Source organism: Nanorana parkeri, unplaced genomic scaffold (assembly GCF_000935625.1).
Source record: "Nanorana parkeri isolate BGI_ZX_2015 unplaced genomic scaffold, ASM93562v1 scaffold549, whole genome shotgun sequence".
Lineage (NCBI taxonomy): Eukaryota > Metazoa > Chordata > Amphibia > Anura > Dicroglossidae > Nanorana > Nanorana parkeri.
The window spans coordinates 679,842-698,430 of NW_017306817.1; the positions used below are offsets into that span (position 1 = coordinate 679,842).

Genomic DNA, 18,589 nt, shown 5'->3' on the forward strand with positions numbered 1-18,589 from the left:
TCATACAATACACACCAAATAAGGAGCTTTGTCTTGTGCTGGCACTTTCCTCCAAAGCTTCATGATCTGCTTGCATCGACTGGACCAATCTAACATAAGACAAAATGATGGGTTATGGTCTCAGTAACTATTGGTTTACATGAAGATACTGCATGTCCAGGACAGGAAAACAATTGTATGTTGCAAGAAGGATGCGTCAGGCAAACATTAACCCTTTCGCTGCCAAGCTCTTCAGAACGCTTTTAACCTCAGGTGGCCACACCATTTTTGCAATTTTTCCCATTGTTTTCATTTTCTACTGCTACGTTGCTAGCATTTGTAAAACACCCCCCCCCCCCCCCCCCCCCAAACCATACATTTTCTGAAAGCACAGGCCCGGTAGAATAAAAAGATGGTGCTATTCATTTTGCAGCTCCTGCGATAATTGCGCAAATGTTTGCCAAATCCATATTATACCAATCCAATAAAAATACACAATTAAAATTGATAAAAGCACACTAAAATCAGTATTAGCTCATTCACAAACTGGGTGATAGTAAATATTTACTATCAACTAGTTATGAATGGGTAGAAGCCTCTATAAGTGAGCTGCTTCTCTCCATTCAGAAACTCATGAATGAACAGGAAGTGATGTAAAGCACTTCCTGCTTATTAATATATTAATAACTGGGGACATATAGTTCTATGTGCCCCCAGTTGTTTACAAACATTGGAGTGATCAGCTTATCACTCTGGTGTTTTTTTCTGCACAGAGGATTGGTAAATATCCTACATTTACAGATACCCCCATTCTGCCATCCTGAGCCGCTCAGCCACGCACAGATCACATAGCCGACGGCCGAAGTGAAACTGACCTTAGCGCTTGGCCATCCTGAGCAGCGACTTCCTCCCCCCCCGCTGGCTATTTCTTCCAAGGAGAAATAAATCCCAGCCTGGAGTGGCTCCAAACGGGGAGGGGAGGAGAGGCTGCAGTTCGCGGCCGCCGACAGCGGTGGTGCCGGCAGGGGGAAACCATTATTTATGCTATAATTATTCTCCTGAATACAGCCGCAGAGGTTGCCTCATCTGACAGCCATCTTATATCTGTGGCCACCGATACACAGAAAGGAGGCTCTAGTAGAAATGGATTACTACAGATGTTGACGAATATGTAAAAATTGTGCCAATATTGATTTTTTTTTTTAAACGCACATCCACTTGCTTTGTGTAACATTTGCATTTCCTCACCTGGGTAGTCCTTTTTCAAATTGGGAAAGTTTTTATTCGCATACAGCACAGGTGATATCGTTGAGAGCTCCCCTAACTCTTCATCTTTCTCCCAGCGTTGTAAGCTTCGTTGATTGTAGGAGAGACCATCAGTCTCACCCTCTGTGGTTGGAGTAGTTGGGGTGGAAGCTGTGGTCCATGAGCCATCAGTGTCACAGTGCTCAGGACTGAAGAAACCACTTCTGTCCCTATATGAGTGCAAAGAGACTATTAAAATGTGCCCTTATCACAAAACCAGATTCAGCCGCAAGAAAGACACGCAGCACATGTTGTGCACACAACATTTATACCAGGGTGCTGCTCGTGTGAATAGCTCTTAATTCAAATAGCGATCTATACTTTATTCACAGTTTTACTTTATGGCACTACTAAATGATTATAATTACATGCAAACAAGGTAATGGCTCTTTCCTGGCAATACTACAGTCAGGATAGATATTGAGAGCAATCAGCTGGCAAGAGAAACATGCCACAAAGACTTAAATGAGTGTACATGATCAAAATGGCTCTCCCCTTCTCTATCAGAGTGCTGAAGAAGAAAACAGCAATAACATTAAAAAAACAAAAACCTTTGCACTCTATAAAGCACAAACCCATATGCAATTAAACAATTGCCAAGAGAAAGGGGAGAAAAAGAAAAAAACGACGATACTTCAAAAGAGCGATGGCTGTTTACATACAAGTGTTCTGGGGTCTGTAGAGACGCCCGATCGCTTGTATTTTGCATGCGGGTGTGTGCCCCCTCCCCGCCACCAATCCCGAGCGCCGCTGTTGCCGGTGCGGGCCTGGGACTAGCACAGTGGCTCTGTGACTCGAGATCAGTTTACAATCTCCCTCTGATCATCTCCCCGGTCTCTGAATGCAAGAAGTGATGTACATTACATCACTTCTGCATTCAGCTGTCATTCCCAGCTACAGAAGCCTTTTTTGTGTTTCCTACAGTAAAAGTTAACATACCTGCTGTCCAAGAAGCTTGACTGAGCAAAAGGCTCAATCTGCAAGCTTGAAGCCAAGGATGCACCTGAAAAACAAAGTGTATGTAATAAGTAAACTTCACAGATGACTACAGTTAAATTACAATCTGTAGTTGCAAGCTTCGCCATGGGGAACCTAAACCCTGCCAAACAATATCTAGTTTTATATACATTTGTGGGTGGTTTATTCGTTTGTGAATGACAAGGAAAAAAAAAACCAAACACTCAGCTTCCCAATTACTACATATTGCTAAAATAAAATTTACCAGTCTTAGGCCCCGTTCACATTGAGCGATTTATCGCGCGATTTTTTTTAGCGATATCGCTCATATTTCCGCACTATATCGCTCTATGTAGCTTCACCAATACATTTCAATGTAGCTGTTCACATCTCGTCGCTCAATGTCGCTCAATATCGCTTGTAGCTCGTCGCTGGTAGCTTGTCGCTGGTAGCTTGTCGCTTCTACATGACCCTTTTTTAGAGCGATTTTGAGCCCAATAGGAAGATGTCGCGCGACACGTCGCTCAATGTCGCTCAAAGTTGCGCGATTTGCATGTCGCTCAGTGTGAATGGGGTCTAAATTGCACGCAGTTGATGTTGCGATAGTAACGGACTTACCTTGAGTAAAGTGTCTCTGACTTTGGCTTACTGATCCACTGGTCGGTGCTCCTTCATTCTTGCCAGCCAAGCTATCCACAGGCGGATCACTGTCTGCAGTACCAAGAACATCCTTCAGCAGTTCTTGAATGTCTGAATTCTCCATCTTGGGAATCTCTACAGATTGGGAGAAAATATGAGATGTTCTTTTAGAAAAGCTGCCATTTTGCAAAGCCAAAAGTGTACAGATGAAAATCACCTGAATGAAAATCACCTGAATGAAATCATGGCAAAACTATGTACAAAAATGATACCTACAAAATTGTGCATGGAACATATAGAACACAAAAGAGAAGGAAATAGTTTACAATTAAACAGATTGAAAAAAAATCTGCAGTTAATGTCAAATTTTCCTTATGAAGGGACGGGTTTAGAGCTGCAGCTAACGATTATTTTAAAAATCGATTAGACGATTATTACGTTCAATTAATCGGTTAATCGGATAAACAATAAAATAAATGTTAAAAAATGGGGGCCGTGAACAGGGCCAACTGATCAGAAGCCGATTAATCGATTATTGAAAAAGTTGACAACTTTTTCAATAATTGATTATAATCGATTACGTCGATTAGTTGTTGCAGCCCTAGACGGGTCACACCACAAACAGTGCGTACCGGAGTGTATAGCACTCCAGCCGGCTCCCTCGTTCAGAGGCAGAGGGATCATCCGCACCCGAACACGTGGCACAGTGCCTGCTTTCCGGTCAAGTGTGATCTGCAAAAATGCTGCAAACACTATTTTTGCAGATCTGACTGGACCGGAATGCAGGACCTGATGTGCCACATGTTCGGGTGCGGGCTATCGCGGGCTGAGGGGAGCGTAGCTGCGGTGACATTGACTTCAATGCACAGCCACGCCCCCTCCTGCCCTTGAACGCAGGCCGGAGTGTAATACAGTGGGTTCTAGAGTGCGACCGCTCTGTAACGCACTGTTTGTGGGGTGAAAGTGTGTTTCCACAGCTGCAGATTTCTGCTTTCCTTCTGCATAAGCTGCCCTTTGACAAGTGCAGGAAGCATGTAAGAGTTTCCATGGCTCATTACTGCCTTTTAATTGGCTGTCCACTCACAGGCAAAAAAAAAAAAGAAGAAGAAGAGGTGTGTGTGTGTGTGTGTAGTGTAGTGTTGTATAGGACATTTCTTGGTCACCCTTTAGCTTCCCTTTGAAACAGCAGCATGCCCTTCCCTGGAAATATTTTTGCATGGATGGCATCTTCTACTCATGTTTTTATAATGGGAGATAGATATATATATGTATATATGCAAAAATATTTCCAGGGAAGGGCATGCTGCTGTTTCAAAGGGAAGCTAAGGGTGAACAAGAAATGTCCTATACAACACTGTTCTGTTCACGTAAGAATAGAGCCACACAGTTACTAAACTACACCACACATTTATTTGTGTAGATGGGGGTGGAAAAAAACAGATGAACATTAATCAATTTAGCATAAATGTTAAGTACATTCATTTACAGAAGCTCCTCTCCCACCCGTGCCCTCCTGCCATTGTTGCTCCCCCCTGGCCCACCTCCACTTAAGCTTTTTAGGGTACTTGAGGACTGTAATTAAGTAACCCTGTTCTAAAACAGTATGAAAACTTCATGAAATATAAATCTCTATTCCAGCAAGGGGCGAGCTCACTTGAAAAGACTACGCTCTTAAGTTGGAACACTTCACCGAAGCTGCACTGCCCCTGCAATGTTCCAAGACAAGATTGGAGCCATGTCACATTAGTGATCCTATAGTTGACAGCAAATTACTAGCAACAAGACGAGGAACAATAGGGGGGGCACTTCACTGGTTCAACCAGAGAGGTAGCGATGCAGTAGGTCAGGGGAGTGTTCTCAGTGAGCTTAGCGAACTAGTCGCAGGCGAGTTGCCGACAGCATCAGAATAGCTAGTTTGACATGGGCCAAGCAAATTTACCCAAACGGCTTGTTTGAGGCATCAGCTGTTGGCTTTACTAACATTCTCCAGCTTTTTGAAACAAACGTAGGTTTTGCCCATTAAAAACACTTCCATCCACTTGTAGAAAACATATCGGAACATTTTGAGCTTCCTATGTTTCTACTGACTATAACAGGAGTTAAAGTGACATTAAGGGCAAATTTTGCCACATTTTTACTTTATAAGAGACACTATTATTATTATACAGGATTTATATGGCGCCAACAGTTTGCACAGCGCTTTACAATAGAAGGAAGACATTACAATCACAATACAATTCAAGACAAGATGGTAAGGAGGGCCCTGCCCATGAGAGCTTGCAATCTATTCTAGCCTAGCTCACATATTTAAATAAAACCTTATTTGTTAGATTATTAGAGCAGGTCTTCAAGAATATTAGGCAGTAGTCAGCTCTCAAGTTTTCCTAACCTGGATTTTCAGTTTTTGCTTCACTGTTGTCCGAATCTTCATGAGGCAATGCAGATCTTGAACCAGGTGGTACATTATCAGCTGGCAAGGAAAACAAGGGAAAAAGTTACAAATGAACATTCAACAAATAACTGTAGACTAAGATACACACACATATAATTAACATACTAAAGTGAACCGAATAAAAAATAAAAAAACATTTAAGGTTTCCCTAGAACAGCTAATTAAGACCATATACTAATTCTGGGCCTGCAAATTTGAACCTATTCACTGAGGCACTGCCCTGAACTGCATGATGACCATGCGCACAAATGGGAATGGCTGCTTCCACCAGAAACTTATTGCACAGATTTTAATCATAACAATCACCATAAATTTATATCAAAAGGGAATTATTAATAAGGCCATTGCCAGCTCCTAAAAATTTTAGTTGCCCGTTTCCAGTACTTTGAGTCAATGACAAAGAACAAGTCAAAAAATCAGAACTCCAAATATAAAATAATTGCTCCAGGTTAGTAACAACCTACTGTCCGATTCAAAACCAGAACACTGTTTAGGTCTAGAACAAGGACTACTACTCGGACTAGGTTAGCAGCTCCTCAGCCTCCCCCTAGCACAGCACTGTCAGTTCTCATGCCGAGCAGCAATTTAAAAAATATGCTGCCCGGTGCCGAGTGTCAGCTGGAGGTGGGGTGGGCTGGGGGTAAGGCCCACGCCAAACTCCATCCATACGTGCATTGCTTACAACTCCCTTGTGTGCCCTGAGGAGGTGCCTGGGTCAGAGTGATGTCAATTTCTGGCACCCGGTACGTCTAGAGGGCGCACAAGGGAGCTGTACAAACAATGCACATGAATGGAGCTCCATTACAGCACAGCAGTTCACACTGGACCCCAGGCTGGGAATTCACTCCAGTTCTTGTTAAGTAGAATTGTGTATGTGTGTGTGAGAATGTCTGTCTGAGATTGTGTTTGCAGTTTTGTATGTCTGTCAGTGTTTTTGAGGGCCCATTAACACTGATACAGTAGGTTATCCCACAATGGTGATGTTACAAGAGTGCAGCAGACTTAATATTGGGACCAGCACCTTGGTGAACACCCAAGTAGTAGACAAGAAACCGAAGGGCAAGGCCATGAACTGGCCCTACAGCAAAGACTAGGAATCGCTGATGCACTGAAAAAATAGGGACTGCAGGCAAGCATCTTTGACGTCCACAGAAGCAAAAATCTCTCTGGTGAAGGGAAGGTAGAACAGATTTCGTTGATTCCATGCAGAATTTTGAACTTTAATGGAGACATTGAAAGCTTTGAGATCTTGAATGGGGCAAACTACCCTTTTGGCGCTCAACTATTTTGCCACAGGAAGTAGGGCAATGACACCTTGATCAAAAAGTCCAGAGGGCTCAATAGAGATCTAATATTTAGTGCAGTGACATAGAAGGCTGGAGGAGAGAAACCCAAGAGGGGGTAGGGAGCTTAAATGCAGTTTGTAGCCCTGGGATACCACCTCCTGCACCCAAGCATTAGCGATGCAAGGTGTCAAACAACCTTCAATCCTGAGGAATGATTTGGCAGACTGAGTGCCAGACCTTGCAGGTTAATGTGAAGCCAAGCTTGGGGGATCTCAGCGTAGAGGTTGAGGGAGCTGGGAAACATTTCTTAATAGTCAGAGGGAGAAGACTTTGCAGTCTGTTTCCCTGGCTTTGTTGCGGAAGATGGGTGCTCTTAACGCAGCAGCATCCTTGAGAATGTTAACAGCTGGCCCGAAGACATGATGAACCTCAAAAGGACATGTGGATTAAATGCTTTTTTTTTTTTCTTACACAAGGGTTCTGGAGTCCAGCACTTTAGAAAAATGCCCTACACACATCCACCAACATATGACACAAAATAAATGAAATGGGAGGCTTCCAGCAACATGTAACAGCTGAACTTTAACACACAGCCAACTGCTTCATTCGTTCTACAAGAGAGGAACAACCACAGCAGCACCCAGATCATTTAAGGGATTTTGAGCTCAAGAAAGGGCTTCCACCTGCTTATCAGTTGGGTCCTTAAAGATAAGTGCGTCCTCTACTGGAATAAATGTGCTCTGTTAAGGCAAAACACTGCCAGATCCACAGTGGGAACAGACCACTTCTGAACAAAGTCCCCACCATGCTGATACAAGGCTAAGAGCTTAGAGGAAGCAACTAGTGTTTTAGTAGGGTATGTCTGCAATGGCAATCTGCATATTCTTTCATGACATGTTTCCTTTAAGTCCTTGATGGGTTATCCCAGAAAATCATGTTGCATATGTCCACATCACTAGAAAATAAAGTTTTAAAGTTAGGGATTTATGGACTAAGTTTAGGGGAAAAAAAGAAATCTTCATTGCTATGGACAACAGGACTACTTTCCTTTGTTGTAATACTATCTATTCCCTAACCGAATAGTCTAGCTTCACAAATTTGAAAATTCACTGAGCTTTAGGTCATTGCATGTATCAAAATGCTTTCTTACCTGTGCCTGGCTGAGGTGTTTGTGAACTCTGAGCTGGAGCACTGGATGCTGGACACTGTATGCTCTGCATACTTTTTGTCTTCTGGGGCACAGGCCGAGCAGCAAGAAGGGCTTGTCTGCTCAGTTCCATCAGCTCCTTCCCGAAAAAGGCTTCCTGTTAGTGATGTAACACAAAATGTAACCATGAAGATAATTTAACTAATTTTTTTACCCGCCGCCTATAGAAGGGGGAGACCATCCGCTGCAACAGAAAATTATCAATAAGGATAATAACCGGTTAAGCACAGCAAATCCATCCCCCAACTATTCCTATTTAACAGGGGATTTTTCTAAACATCTTGTATATTAACAACTAAAATAAAATGTTTTAGCAGACCTATGACAAGTGCTTGATGCTTACGGTCTGTCTGATTTTTGGAACTGACAAGATGAATGCACTGTGAAATGAACTAAGCTCCCGTGACTACTTAATCAAGGAGAGATAGCCCACATACAACCTTTTTAGCCCTTTACCTGAAGGTATGCTGGGAACATATCTTCAAGTTTGCTCTTTTTTCGTCCTCTGCGTTTCTTTTTCTCATCTGCCTCTGTAGTTCCTGGCTCAGCAGCACCTTCTGTAGGTGTCTCTGGAACTGGAATGACCATGTAAAAATAGGATGAATTAAGCTGTTCACAGACTCAAGGCAAGTTAAAAATAAGCAAAGTTACGGGTCAAACCATATGTTAGTAAAAGAGTTAATCAGTAGGGAAGTCTACATCAGAGAACCATAACACAGACTGAGGCTTATTAAAAAACACAAACTTTCAGTTGGCATGAACTATGCATAACCCTACCATCATCCGGATGAATCTGCTCTTGGCCTTGGCTCTCACGGAAGGCTTCCAAGAAAGCTGCATGCCCTTTTTTTGACCGTGTGTGGGTTTTTCTCTGTCTAATCATGAAGCCACCAATGCCTAAGAAGCAATTGTTTGTCAGTTCTGTACCCAATCAATGTGAACTATGCAATCAAAACAACTTAGTAGGACAAATACCTGGTCTATATGGCTTTCTCTTCTTCTTTTTCACATCTTCTGAATCTTCATTTCCCTTCCCTGTCTCCATTTCCTTTCCACCTTCACGGTCAGGACTGCCAGGAGGTTCTGTCTTAATGTCACACTCCATGGATTCATTATTGCACCCTGAAACAGTACACAAGATATTAGGGCGCTTTTTTTTTGCTGTCCATATTGTTTGTTATACATATTCAAAACAATAAAAACTTAGGTGGAAAAAAAAAAAAAGGAGTATTCCCAGGGACATATACTCCTCCTTATGGAAGCATAAATTTGGGGAGGGTTAACTTATAGAACATAGTGCATACAGGTGAAACTCGATTAGAATATCGTGCAAAAGTAATTGCAGTAAGTGCTGCAAAAGGGGCCCAAACCAAGTACTGAGTACATATGCATGCTTGTACTTTTCAGAGGTCCGATATTGTTCTATGTACAATCCTTGTTTTATTGATTGCATGTAATAATCTACTTTTTTGAGGTTGTGGATTTGGGGTTCTTGGGGTTTTCATGAGCTGTAAGCCATAATCATCACAATTATGACAAATCACGGCTTGAACTATCTTGCTTTGCATGTAATGAGTCTATCTCATATATTAGTTTCACCTTATAAGTTGCATTAGTGAAATAAATGAACTTTGCACGATATTCTAATTATTCGAGTTTCACCTGTATACTGCCTCCAACAAAAGGATTTGTACTGCTGGCGAACCCAGATAACCACCCCTACTGCCACGGCATGCCTCAATTTTGTAGAAGAGCCGTAAGAAAACCATAAACAGACAGAACGGTGGGAACTTGGACATTGCTTTGGTTATTTAAACCTAGGAATTACAAAAATAACTCTTCCTGGCCTTTGAGGTGGATTAAACCATTACAGGTTGAGCTCTAAGCTTCTTCTGCTGAGGCAGATGGGTATGCTTGCTCCCAGTGACATCTTTGAAATGGAACCAGAGCAGCCATGAAAAGATGCGGACTCTTGAACGGCATGTAAAGCAGTTGAAGTCCACTGTATGTTTACCGACAGGAGGCTCAAAAGTCTGATTGTAATGGCAAGAGCCATTGACCGCTCAGGAAAAACATCTGTTAAGGAATTGAGATTCAGCATCAGGCAAGGTCTCAGCAGCTAAAGGTTCAGGCAGATCGGCTAAGGATTTTGCAGGGGAAGGCGTGGACGGATGCATATGATGTCTGTGGTCAGTGTCAACAATCAAAGCTGCAATTTAGCCCAAAAAATCCTGCATATTTGTGGTGAAATCTGTTTTGTATAGAATAGAGCAGGGGGCCACGCTAAATGGAGATAAAGACTATAGATTGCTCAGACTCTAGCAGCGGCCAACATTCCAGGCAGCCGGGTCAGACCCTTCACTGAGTGCACTGGAACCACTACTGGAACGTGAGCTGGAGGCACCCAGCGGCCTGTCAATCTTGTGTCCAGGTTCCCACACTGTAAGCCAGGGTACAAGACCATGACAAACCAAGAATTGAACCAGGTGTCACTTGCAGTCAAGAACAGCAGTGAGGCAGTGTTTTCTAAACGTTGAATGGCAGCAAAGAGAGAATACTATGCGGGCAACATCCTATCCAACAAAATGCGTTTCAGTGCACAGTCCCACAGCATTAACCCCTTTCCCTAGTGCCACAGCTCTGGACCCAGAAAGTGCTGCATGGCAGAATACTCAGATCTGGAAAGCATCACAATGCAAAGCCCAGCGCCAATAGGTCCAGCCTAGCCTTGCAATCATCCAGTCCAGCAAGGTCTGAGTACAGCCTCCAAAGCTATTGCTAAGGAAACACTGATCTGGATAGTTGCATATAGAGACCAGCTTAAACAGCTTGTAGAGGAATCTTGAAGGAAAAATATATGTCTAGCAAAAAAATAAAATGTTAGCCCTTTCTCAGCAGACCAAAGAAAATACATTCTTTTCTTTGGGAAATTGGCATGCTGGAAGGAGGGGGGTGGTGGGGTGGGGGTATCAACTGGACAACTTTTTTTTTGTCAGTTTTAGGTGGCAGTACAACACAACAGTCTCAATTCCAGTGTACTTCAATGAACACTAGGGCTGCAACTAATGATTATCCTTAGTTTAAAATACATAAATGCAGTGTTACAAAGTTTACTTCAGAATAAAACTGCATGCACAATTTTTTTTGCAATTGCACTTCAATGCATGGCACTGTGGTACCAATGCGTTCCAGTGCAGGCGATAACACTGTGGGTGGGAGGCGCGTTTGGGGTGCCATTGAAATGACTGGCACTGCAACGCACCTCCCGCAGAAGAATTTGTCAAGACGAAACCGAAAATTACTTTTCCCATATTTTATCATTTATTTATTTTTTAATAGTTGTATTGTGAGTACTTGGAGCTTGAATAGATTCAACCAGGAAATGACAGCTGCCAGTGGCAAGATTTCTCAGATGGCCGCCGAATGTAAATACAACAGGTAGTGGGCTGGTGCAATAGCCATATGCTTTTGGCCATTTCAAATTGCAATTGCAGGTTGGATATTGCTCCCGTCCACTGTTTGCTGTGCCCTCCTCACAGCGTGGAGGAGATCCAACTAAATCGATAATGAGAATTGTTGACAACCATTATCGATTAATTGGTTGCAGTCCTAATGAATGCTAAAGAAACTTGCAGCGAAACTGAACCCCCCTCCCTAAGCTGGCATCTTCACCTGGTCTTCCGGGTTCAGTAAGTTTGTTTTATTGTAAAAGATATATATTATGTCTTCTGCAATCAAGAGCCTGTTTACTCACGTTATTTATTTTTGGGCAGTTTAATTCCAAGTCAATCTTATCACACCACTGAAGCATCTCATTGAAACAAACATACCTTCGCCCTTTTGCTCTTCACACTCTGCATCATCCTTCCTTTCCTCAGATGCCCCATGTTCCGGACCATCCAAGAAGATCTCTCCACCTGTACTTAGCCGAGACCGCCTAGGTTTCTTTTTTTGGATAGGAGATAAGGTGAGACTGCGCAGCAAAGCCATTCCAGCCTCTGTCAGCCAAACGCCTTCAAAGCGGAAATACTGTGGCTCCACTTTAAAAAAAAGAAAAAAAAGAATAAGTTTTCTGAAAATTGCCAGGAAAAAAACTCCTCTTTTTAGGGAATAATGCTGCACAGATTGTAATTACATACATATTTAAACATTAATCACTAATCACTACTTACCTGGCTCTCTAATCTTAACAGGGCTGGGCGGAAGAATTACAGGAGCTATGTGCAAAAAGAAATATTTTAATATTTTAAAGCATTTATTTCTCCCACTGCTATACAATGCTCTACTAAAAAATATACAAACAGCGAAGAACTCTAAAACATGATACGTACGAAGTGGTTTCACAATAAAAGGCTGACAAGCTGCGCAGTCAAAGCCTTCATCTGCTGCCTGTTCTACCTCATCTTCTGTAAACAGGTTCTCACACACGGCATGGAGCCACCTGTGTACAACAGCCAAAAAGAAGCATTTTATGTTCTGTCCATGAAACAAGACACCGATTATAGAATAAAGGACAATACTTGCCTTTCACAGTTCTGACACTGTATCAGGAGATCATCTTCTAAGTAGCTGAGATGGCAAACTGGGCAGCTAACCAAACTAGCACAGGGTGCACAGTGTGTATAGTTATTCTGCCACTCAGCATGAAAGCCTGGGCTAATAGATCCACACTGCATGCAGCAAACACACCTGCAAGAAGAAAACATTTCTTAATGTCAACAGTTTTGCAAATCAAACCAAGGCAATGGGTGACATTAAGGGCAATTTAAACTTTTCATTTATAATAATCGTCCAGAAGACAATCTGCATTTTTTTTTTTGTTTCCTTGCAGTGCGCAGAAAATCACAGGCAAAAAATTGCATTTACCATTACAAAAAGGCAACAAACCGCCACAAACTTTGGGTGTCCAAAAGGTGAAAAAGAAACCAAAATCAGCCAAAACGTTATGACCACCGACAGGTGAAGTGAATAACATTGATTATCTAGTTACAATGGCACCTGGAACTGGGATGGATATATTAGGCAGCAAGTGAACATTTTGTCCCTGAAGTTAATGTGCTGGAAGCAGAAAAAAATGGGCAAGTGTAAGGGTCTGAGCGACTTTGACAAGGGCCAAATTGTGATGGCTAGACAACTAGGTCAGAGCAACTCCAAAACTGCTGCTTTTGTGGAATGTTCCCGTTCTGCAGAGGTCAGGATCTACCAAGAGTGGTCCAAGGAAGGAAAAAAAAAAAAATCGGTGAACTGGCAATGGGTCATGAGTGGCTCATTGATGCACATGGGGAGCAAAGACTGGCCCGTGTAGTCTGATCCAAAAGAATTGCTGAAAAGGTTAATGCTGGTTCCAGATAGAAAGGTGTCTGAACACACAGTGCATGACAGTTTGCTGGGTATGGGGCTGCGTAGCCGCAGACCAGTCAAGGTGCACAGGCTGACCTGTGTCCACCTCCAAAAACACCCGCAATGGGCATGGACATGCGAGCAACAGAACTGGACCACGGAGCAATGGAAGAAGGTGGTCTAGTCTGATTAATCATGTTTTCTTTTACATCATGTGGATAACCAGGTGCGTGTGTAGCTTACATGTGGAAGAGATGGCACCAGGATGCACTATGGGAATAATGACAAGCAGGTGGAGGCAGCGTGATGCTTTGGGAAATGTTCTGCTGGCATTTCTTGGGTCCAGTCATTCATGTGGTTGTTACTTTGACATGGACCACCTACCTAAACATTGTTGCTGACTTCATGGAAACAGTATTCCAGGGGTGTCCATTAGGTAGATCGTGATCTACCAGTAGCTCTCAAAGCGGATGCTGGTAGATCACAAAGGTTGTGAATGGCGGCCCTTTTGGTATATTTATTTAGCTGCGCACACATGATTACCTATTAGCCTGAGTCTGCTGAGCCAAGCCCCCTGACACCTTTCTGGTGGATACTGGTGGTTGAAGTGCTATGTATTACATCAAAGAATATTAGTTTACACAGCCTGTTGCAAAATACAGCAAGGTGAGCCAGGAGAGGGAGAGGAGAGACAGCCAAGGGGAGAGGAGAGACAGCCAGGGGGAGAGAGGGAGAGGAGAGACAGCCAGGGGGAGAGAGGGAGAGGAGAGACAGCCAGGGGGAGAGAGGGAGGGGAGAGACAGCCAGGGGGAGAGAGGGAGGACAGCCAGGGGAGAGGGAAGAGACAGCCAGGGGAGAAAACGAGGAAAGACAGCCAGGAGAGAGAGTAAGGAGAAAGAGCAAGGCGAGAGGAGGTTTTTTTTTTCTCCATTGGTAGATCTCATGTAGCTCATCATTTGAAAAGTAGATCTTGACACAAAAATTGTGGGCACCCCTGCAGTATTCCCTGATAACAGTGGCCTCTTTCAGCCAGATAATGTGCCCTGCCACACTGCAAAAATGGTTCAAGAATGATTTGAGAAACACAACAATGAGTTCGACGTGTTGACTTGGCCTCCGAATTCTCCAGATCTGAACCCAAATCGAGCATCTGTGGGATGTGCTGGAAAAACAAGTCTGATCCATGGATTGGCCACCTAACGTACAGGACCTAAAGGATCTGCTACTCATAGCTTAGTGACAGATACCACGGGATACCTTTAGAGGTCTTGTGGAGTTGATGCCTCGATGAATCAGGGCAGTTTTGGTTGCAAAAGGGGGACTTACTCAATATAAGGATGGTAGTCATAGTGTTATGGCTGATCAGTGTCTATTCCAATTGTAACTGCAGAGACCATACCACAGGGTCTAGTGCATTTATTAAGGGTAAATACATTTCGAAGATTCAAAGTTTCCTACAGTTTATCTAAAGCTATTTATTTTAGTTGTCAAAAGAGTAGGGAATGGTTAAAAACAAATCAGGTTTTATTTTTGCCATTAATTCCAAGTGGAGAGATTTTGCCTCCCATCCTGTCCTACATATCCAAAAGGAAGGAGGAAGGCTCTCCAAAATGAGGGACATTAAGAGATGCCGACTTAAACTTTAAAATAGCATTTCCACTTTTGCAGCCAAATTGGGATAGCACCTACTTTAATATTCGTTACTGGTTTCTTATTCACATACATAACGGGGAAAAAAATAATACATTTGTGCTTGCATAAAACATGCTCAATTCTCAAAGGAAAGTTTTACTCTATTGAATTTTGCTCTGGAATGCAAGGGGGTGGGAAGGGTAATGTTTACTCTAACCCTGTCTGTACTGTAGTGACAAATCTCATCAGATGTAAACTAGATTTGAAAAGTGTTTGCCCTAACGAAGAGTTAAAGATCTAGAAGCTTGGCCTCTTTCATTGTATGTTAATGAGGGGGAGCTTAGTCTGTTCTAAGTATTTCTATAAGGGCAGTCAGAGTTTCTGGTTTTCAGAGTTTTATGAAATTGAGAAGCTTATAAATGCCAGAAACAAATATCTAAAAGTTAATTATCAGAAAAGGGTCAGCAGCCTCCATTATACACACAGACTCCCAGTAAGAGAATATTTAAAACCACATAACTACACAAACCTTGACTGAATACCATAGGCCACAACTCAGTTCTTTATAAAAGACAAGACATTACAACTACATTCAGGATATTACTGGTTAAACTAATGAAAATCCTTACCATTTGCATTTCCAGCCACCCTTGGGCACAGTATGAAGCGGTGGGTCGAGGCAGTAAGTGTGGTAACTGATGTCGCAGTCATCACATAGAAGCAAGCGAGAGGGATCTGTGGCCTTACCACATACTTCACAAACAATGCACTCCACACAACGCCAGCCTTTCAGTAGCATCACCTTAGTGATCTAATTTGAGAAAACAAAACAAAAAAAACTTCATTCAAATAATTTTCCATTCACTGCAAAATCTTTTTTTTTTTAGTAATCCATTAAGGAACAGAGGAAGTCATAAAGCTTCATGTTATACTGCTGCCTACAGAGGAATTGGACACTGGAGGGATAACCCCTCCTACTATGAGCGTACCTCAGTTTAGTAAAAGCAGTGCAGTGTGCATGATCATAAACAGAGGGGTGAGACCTGTGTCTCAGAGAGAAGACTTCCATTCCCCTACGACAGAAGCCTCCAAGAATGCAAACAAATCGGATATAGAATCTGCACATGATAAAAACCTCAGCCCAAAACGAAGAGGATCCAGCCACACCTGACATGGAGGACACAGACTAAGAGCATAAGATAACAAAATTCCAGGTTGCAGACATCAGTACCAGCAGTAGCAATGCTGTAAGCAGCCCCAAAGCCATTAGTACAGTGTGAGTTGGGAGCATCTAGTACAGTCTTTATTTGATGTGGTGTGCACCATTCTGAAAATAGAGGAGACCTTTGCATCTTCACCAGTGCAATTTTCAGTCTTGGGCCCTGTAAAACCCGTAAGGCCACAGAAACTTCCCATTTGCACACCTCTTTCCTTCTATTCCTCTATGGAGATTAGAAGCATACCGAAATGCCGTTTGCTCTCCCTATGCGCTAATTAGCCTTCTACCCTAGAATCAGACATGTTGTGATCACATGGTGGTAGGACAATATCTTCTTAAAACCTGTATGGTGAGAAAGAGGGGTCGTGCGACACTCCACCCAGCAGATGACCACATCAAATCCACAGCATTAAACCATTCCGCAGTAGAAACCAACGGGAATAGGGAATAATGGCGTCGAATAGATGCTTGCCAAAATAAGTTGGTTTTTAATGCAGCAGAGCTGAAAAAAAAGTTCATCCTCCTAGCAAAATAGGTTAACACTGGGCTGATCAACTTTATTTTTTGTACCAGAGTCTAATCCTGCTATCCCAATCCTGGTAAATGGCAGTATAACCTGAATGTTAAAAGACTTCCGGTGTCCCCCAGCAGAAGAGAAATCAAAAGAATTTAAAATGACGTAGGTATAAGCATTTGTGGTTTTTAAATTCCACTGAAATATTTATGCAGGCTGATTGATATAATAGAGTGAGAAGGGTAACTTTTAGGTTTGCAGTAAAATTCCTGCCATGGATTACATTAGTACAATCATTTGGCATATGAGCCAGCAAAACCAAGTTTTCCAAAATACTAAAAAAAAATGCGTCATAAAACAATTGTGGATGGAAGTTTTTTTAAGAAGCAAGAGATCCCAATACTCAGCTATTTTGGAATACCCCTTGCAATTTATATAAGCAGATGCAATGAACAGTATAATATACCAGCGTACAGCTTTGCACATATGTTTTAAAGGAGAATTTTGGGTTTAGGGCTTTTTACCCATAGTTCTCCTAAGGGTAACGGGAGGACACAAACTAGCGTCCTCCCGTCACCCTAAGCTCAGTATACCGCGAGCTGCAGCTGAGACGCCGCAGCTGAAACTGATCCCGACAATTATGTCTGGATCCGCCCAGCTGCGTGAGCGACAGCTGGCACTGCAGTGCCCATTCTCAAGTGCTAAGCTGAACAAATAATACAATAGAAAAAAAAACAACTATATATACACACACGTGTGTGTGTGTGTGTGTGTGTGTGTGAGAGTGTGTGTGAGAGTGTGTGTATACACACAAACTATATGCACACACTATATAAAATCACACACAGTGTGTGTGTATAGTTTGTGTGTGTATGTATGTAACACACATTATATATATATATATATATATATATATATATACACACATACATACATACACACACATACACACACACACATACACATACACTAAAATTGATGATAGATATAGAATTGTTGGAAAACCCATGCCATACAAATCAGAAGCAATGAAAGTTGTGGCATCCCAAGTGCAACACTTTCCCAGGTTCTGCCAACAGAACATCACAGGACTTTCAGTGATCTCTGATCAGGAACCAGCAAAGTAAGCAAAATCTATTACTTCAATACCGAACTAAAACTACATTTTTAGTGCTATGCGAGATATCTGATCACCAGAATTAACAAGCTTACTTAACTTTGAAGAAGAAATTGTGTAAAAATATTAACCTTTAAAAGCGTCTCTCTCATTACCTTGCTGTTTACACAAAAAGGGTGATAGCATTGAGAGCACTGGGAACAAGCCAAAAGATGCCCTTCTGAGCCACGTCCAAAACTGCCACAAACCACACACATATCCTAGGCAAGAAAATGAAATAAATATATATGTTAATAGGCACGGCTGGTGCTACACAGTAAGTGAAAAACACAGGAATATTCCACTCAGCTTAGAACCTCACCTGCATGAGCACAAATTTGTCTGCGTTGGAAAAGAGAACCACGGTGTTTTGCATGGTATCATCTTCCTCCTCCTCTTCCTCCTTACTAGGAGAGCTTTCAACATCTGCCATCTGACAACACAATCAAAATGAGTATACATGGCATGATACAGCACATCATGATGCAGCATGAGAATAGATTAGTCATTTTGCTTAGCTGTTTTTAATAGTGTACAAATATGAATTCATAAAAATAGGATTTTTGTACTCACCGTAAAATCCTTTTCTCTCCGTTCATTGAAGGACACAGGCAACAGAAATCACACCAGGGCGCGCTCTGAGCATAGTGAATATGACCGCATCGGACAACCCCCGGTCCTTCAGGACCTGGCTCTCAATAGCCACGCCGTCAAAGCCAGCGACTGTAAAGAAGGATGGAAAACAGCCCCCTGGGACAGAAGATCGGGGTGCAGAGGCAGACGCCACGGGGCGTCCACCACCAGCTGGACCTCGTCCGCGTACCACGCCCCCCGAGGCCAATCCGGGGCCACGAGGACAACAGTGACGCCCTCGACCGCGATCCGACGCAGCAGCCGAGGCAA

At 42.6% G+C, this 18,589-nt stretch overlaps 1 protein-coding gene across 1 annotated transcript in view; it reads right to left on the reverse strand.

Moving 5' to 3' along the window:
• KMT2D (lysine methyltransferase 2D) overlaps positions 1–18,589 on the reverse strand; it is an 84,270-nt gene that overhangs the window by 49,239 nt on the left and 16,442 nt on the right. The window contains exons 10-25 of the mRNA XM_018561875.1: positions 18,009–18,119; positions 17,803–17,907; positions 15,427–15,608; positions 12,350–12,514; positions 12,157–12,266; positions 11,998–12,042; positions 11,656–11,865; positions 8,801–8,947; positions 8,603–8,722; positions 8,282–8,400; positions 7,769–7,922; positions 5,270–5,350; positions 2,860–3,015; positions 2,224–2,287; positions 1,228–1,454; positions 16–89 (exon numbers count right to left, since the gene is read on the reverse strand). Coding sequence (XP_018417377.1) covers positions 16–89; positions 1,228–1,454; positions 2,224–2,287; positions 2,860–3,015; positions 5,270–5,350; positions 7,769–7,922; positions 8,282–8,400; positions 8,603–8,722; positions 8,801–8,947; positions 11,656–11,865; positions 11,998–12,042; positions 12,157–12,266; positions 12,350–12,514; positions 15,427–15,608; positions 17,803–17,907; positions 18,009–18,119 — 2,070 coding nt within the window. The remainder of the gene's footprint in view (positions 1–15; positions 90–1,227; positions 1,455–2,223; positions 2,288–2,859; positions 3,016–5,269; positions 5,351–7,768; positions 7,923–8,281; positions 8,401–8,602; positions 8,723–8,800; positions 8,948–11,655; positions 11,866–11,997; positions 12,043–12,156; positions 12,267–12,349; positions 12,515–15,426; positions 15,609–17,802; positions 17,908–18,008; positions 18,120–18,589) is intronic.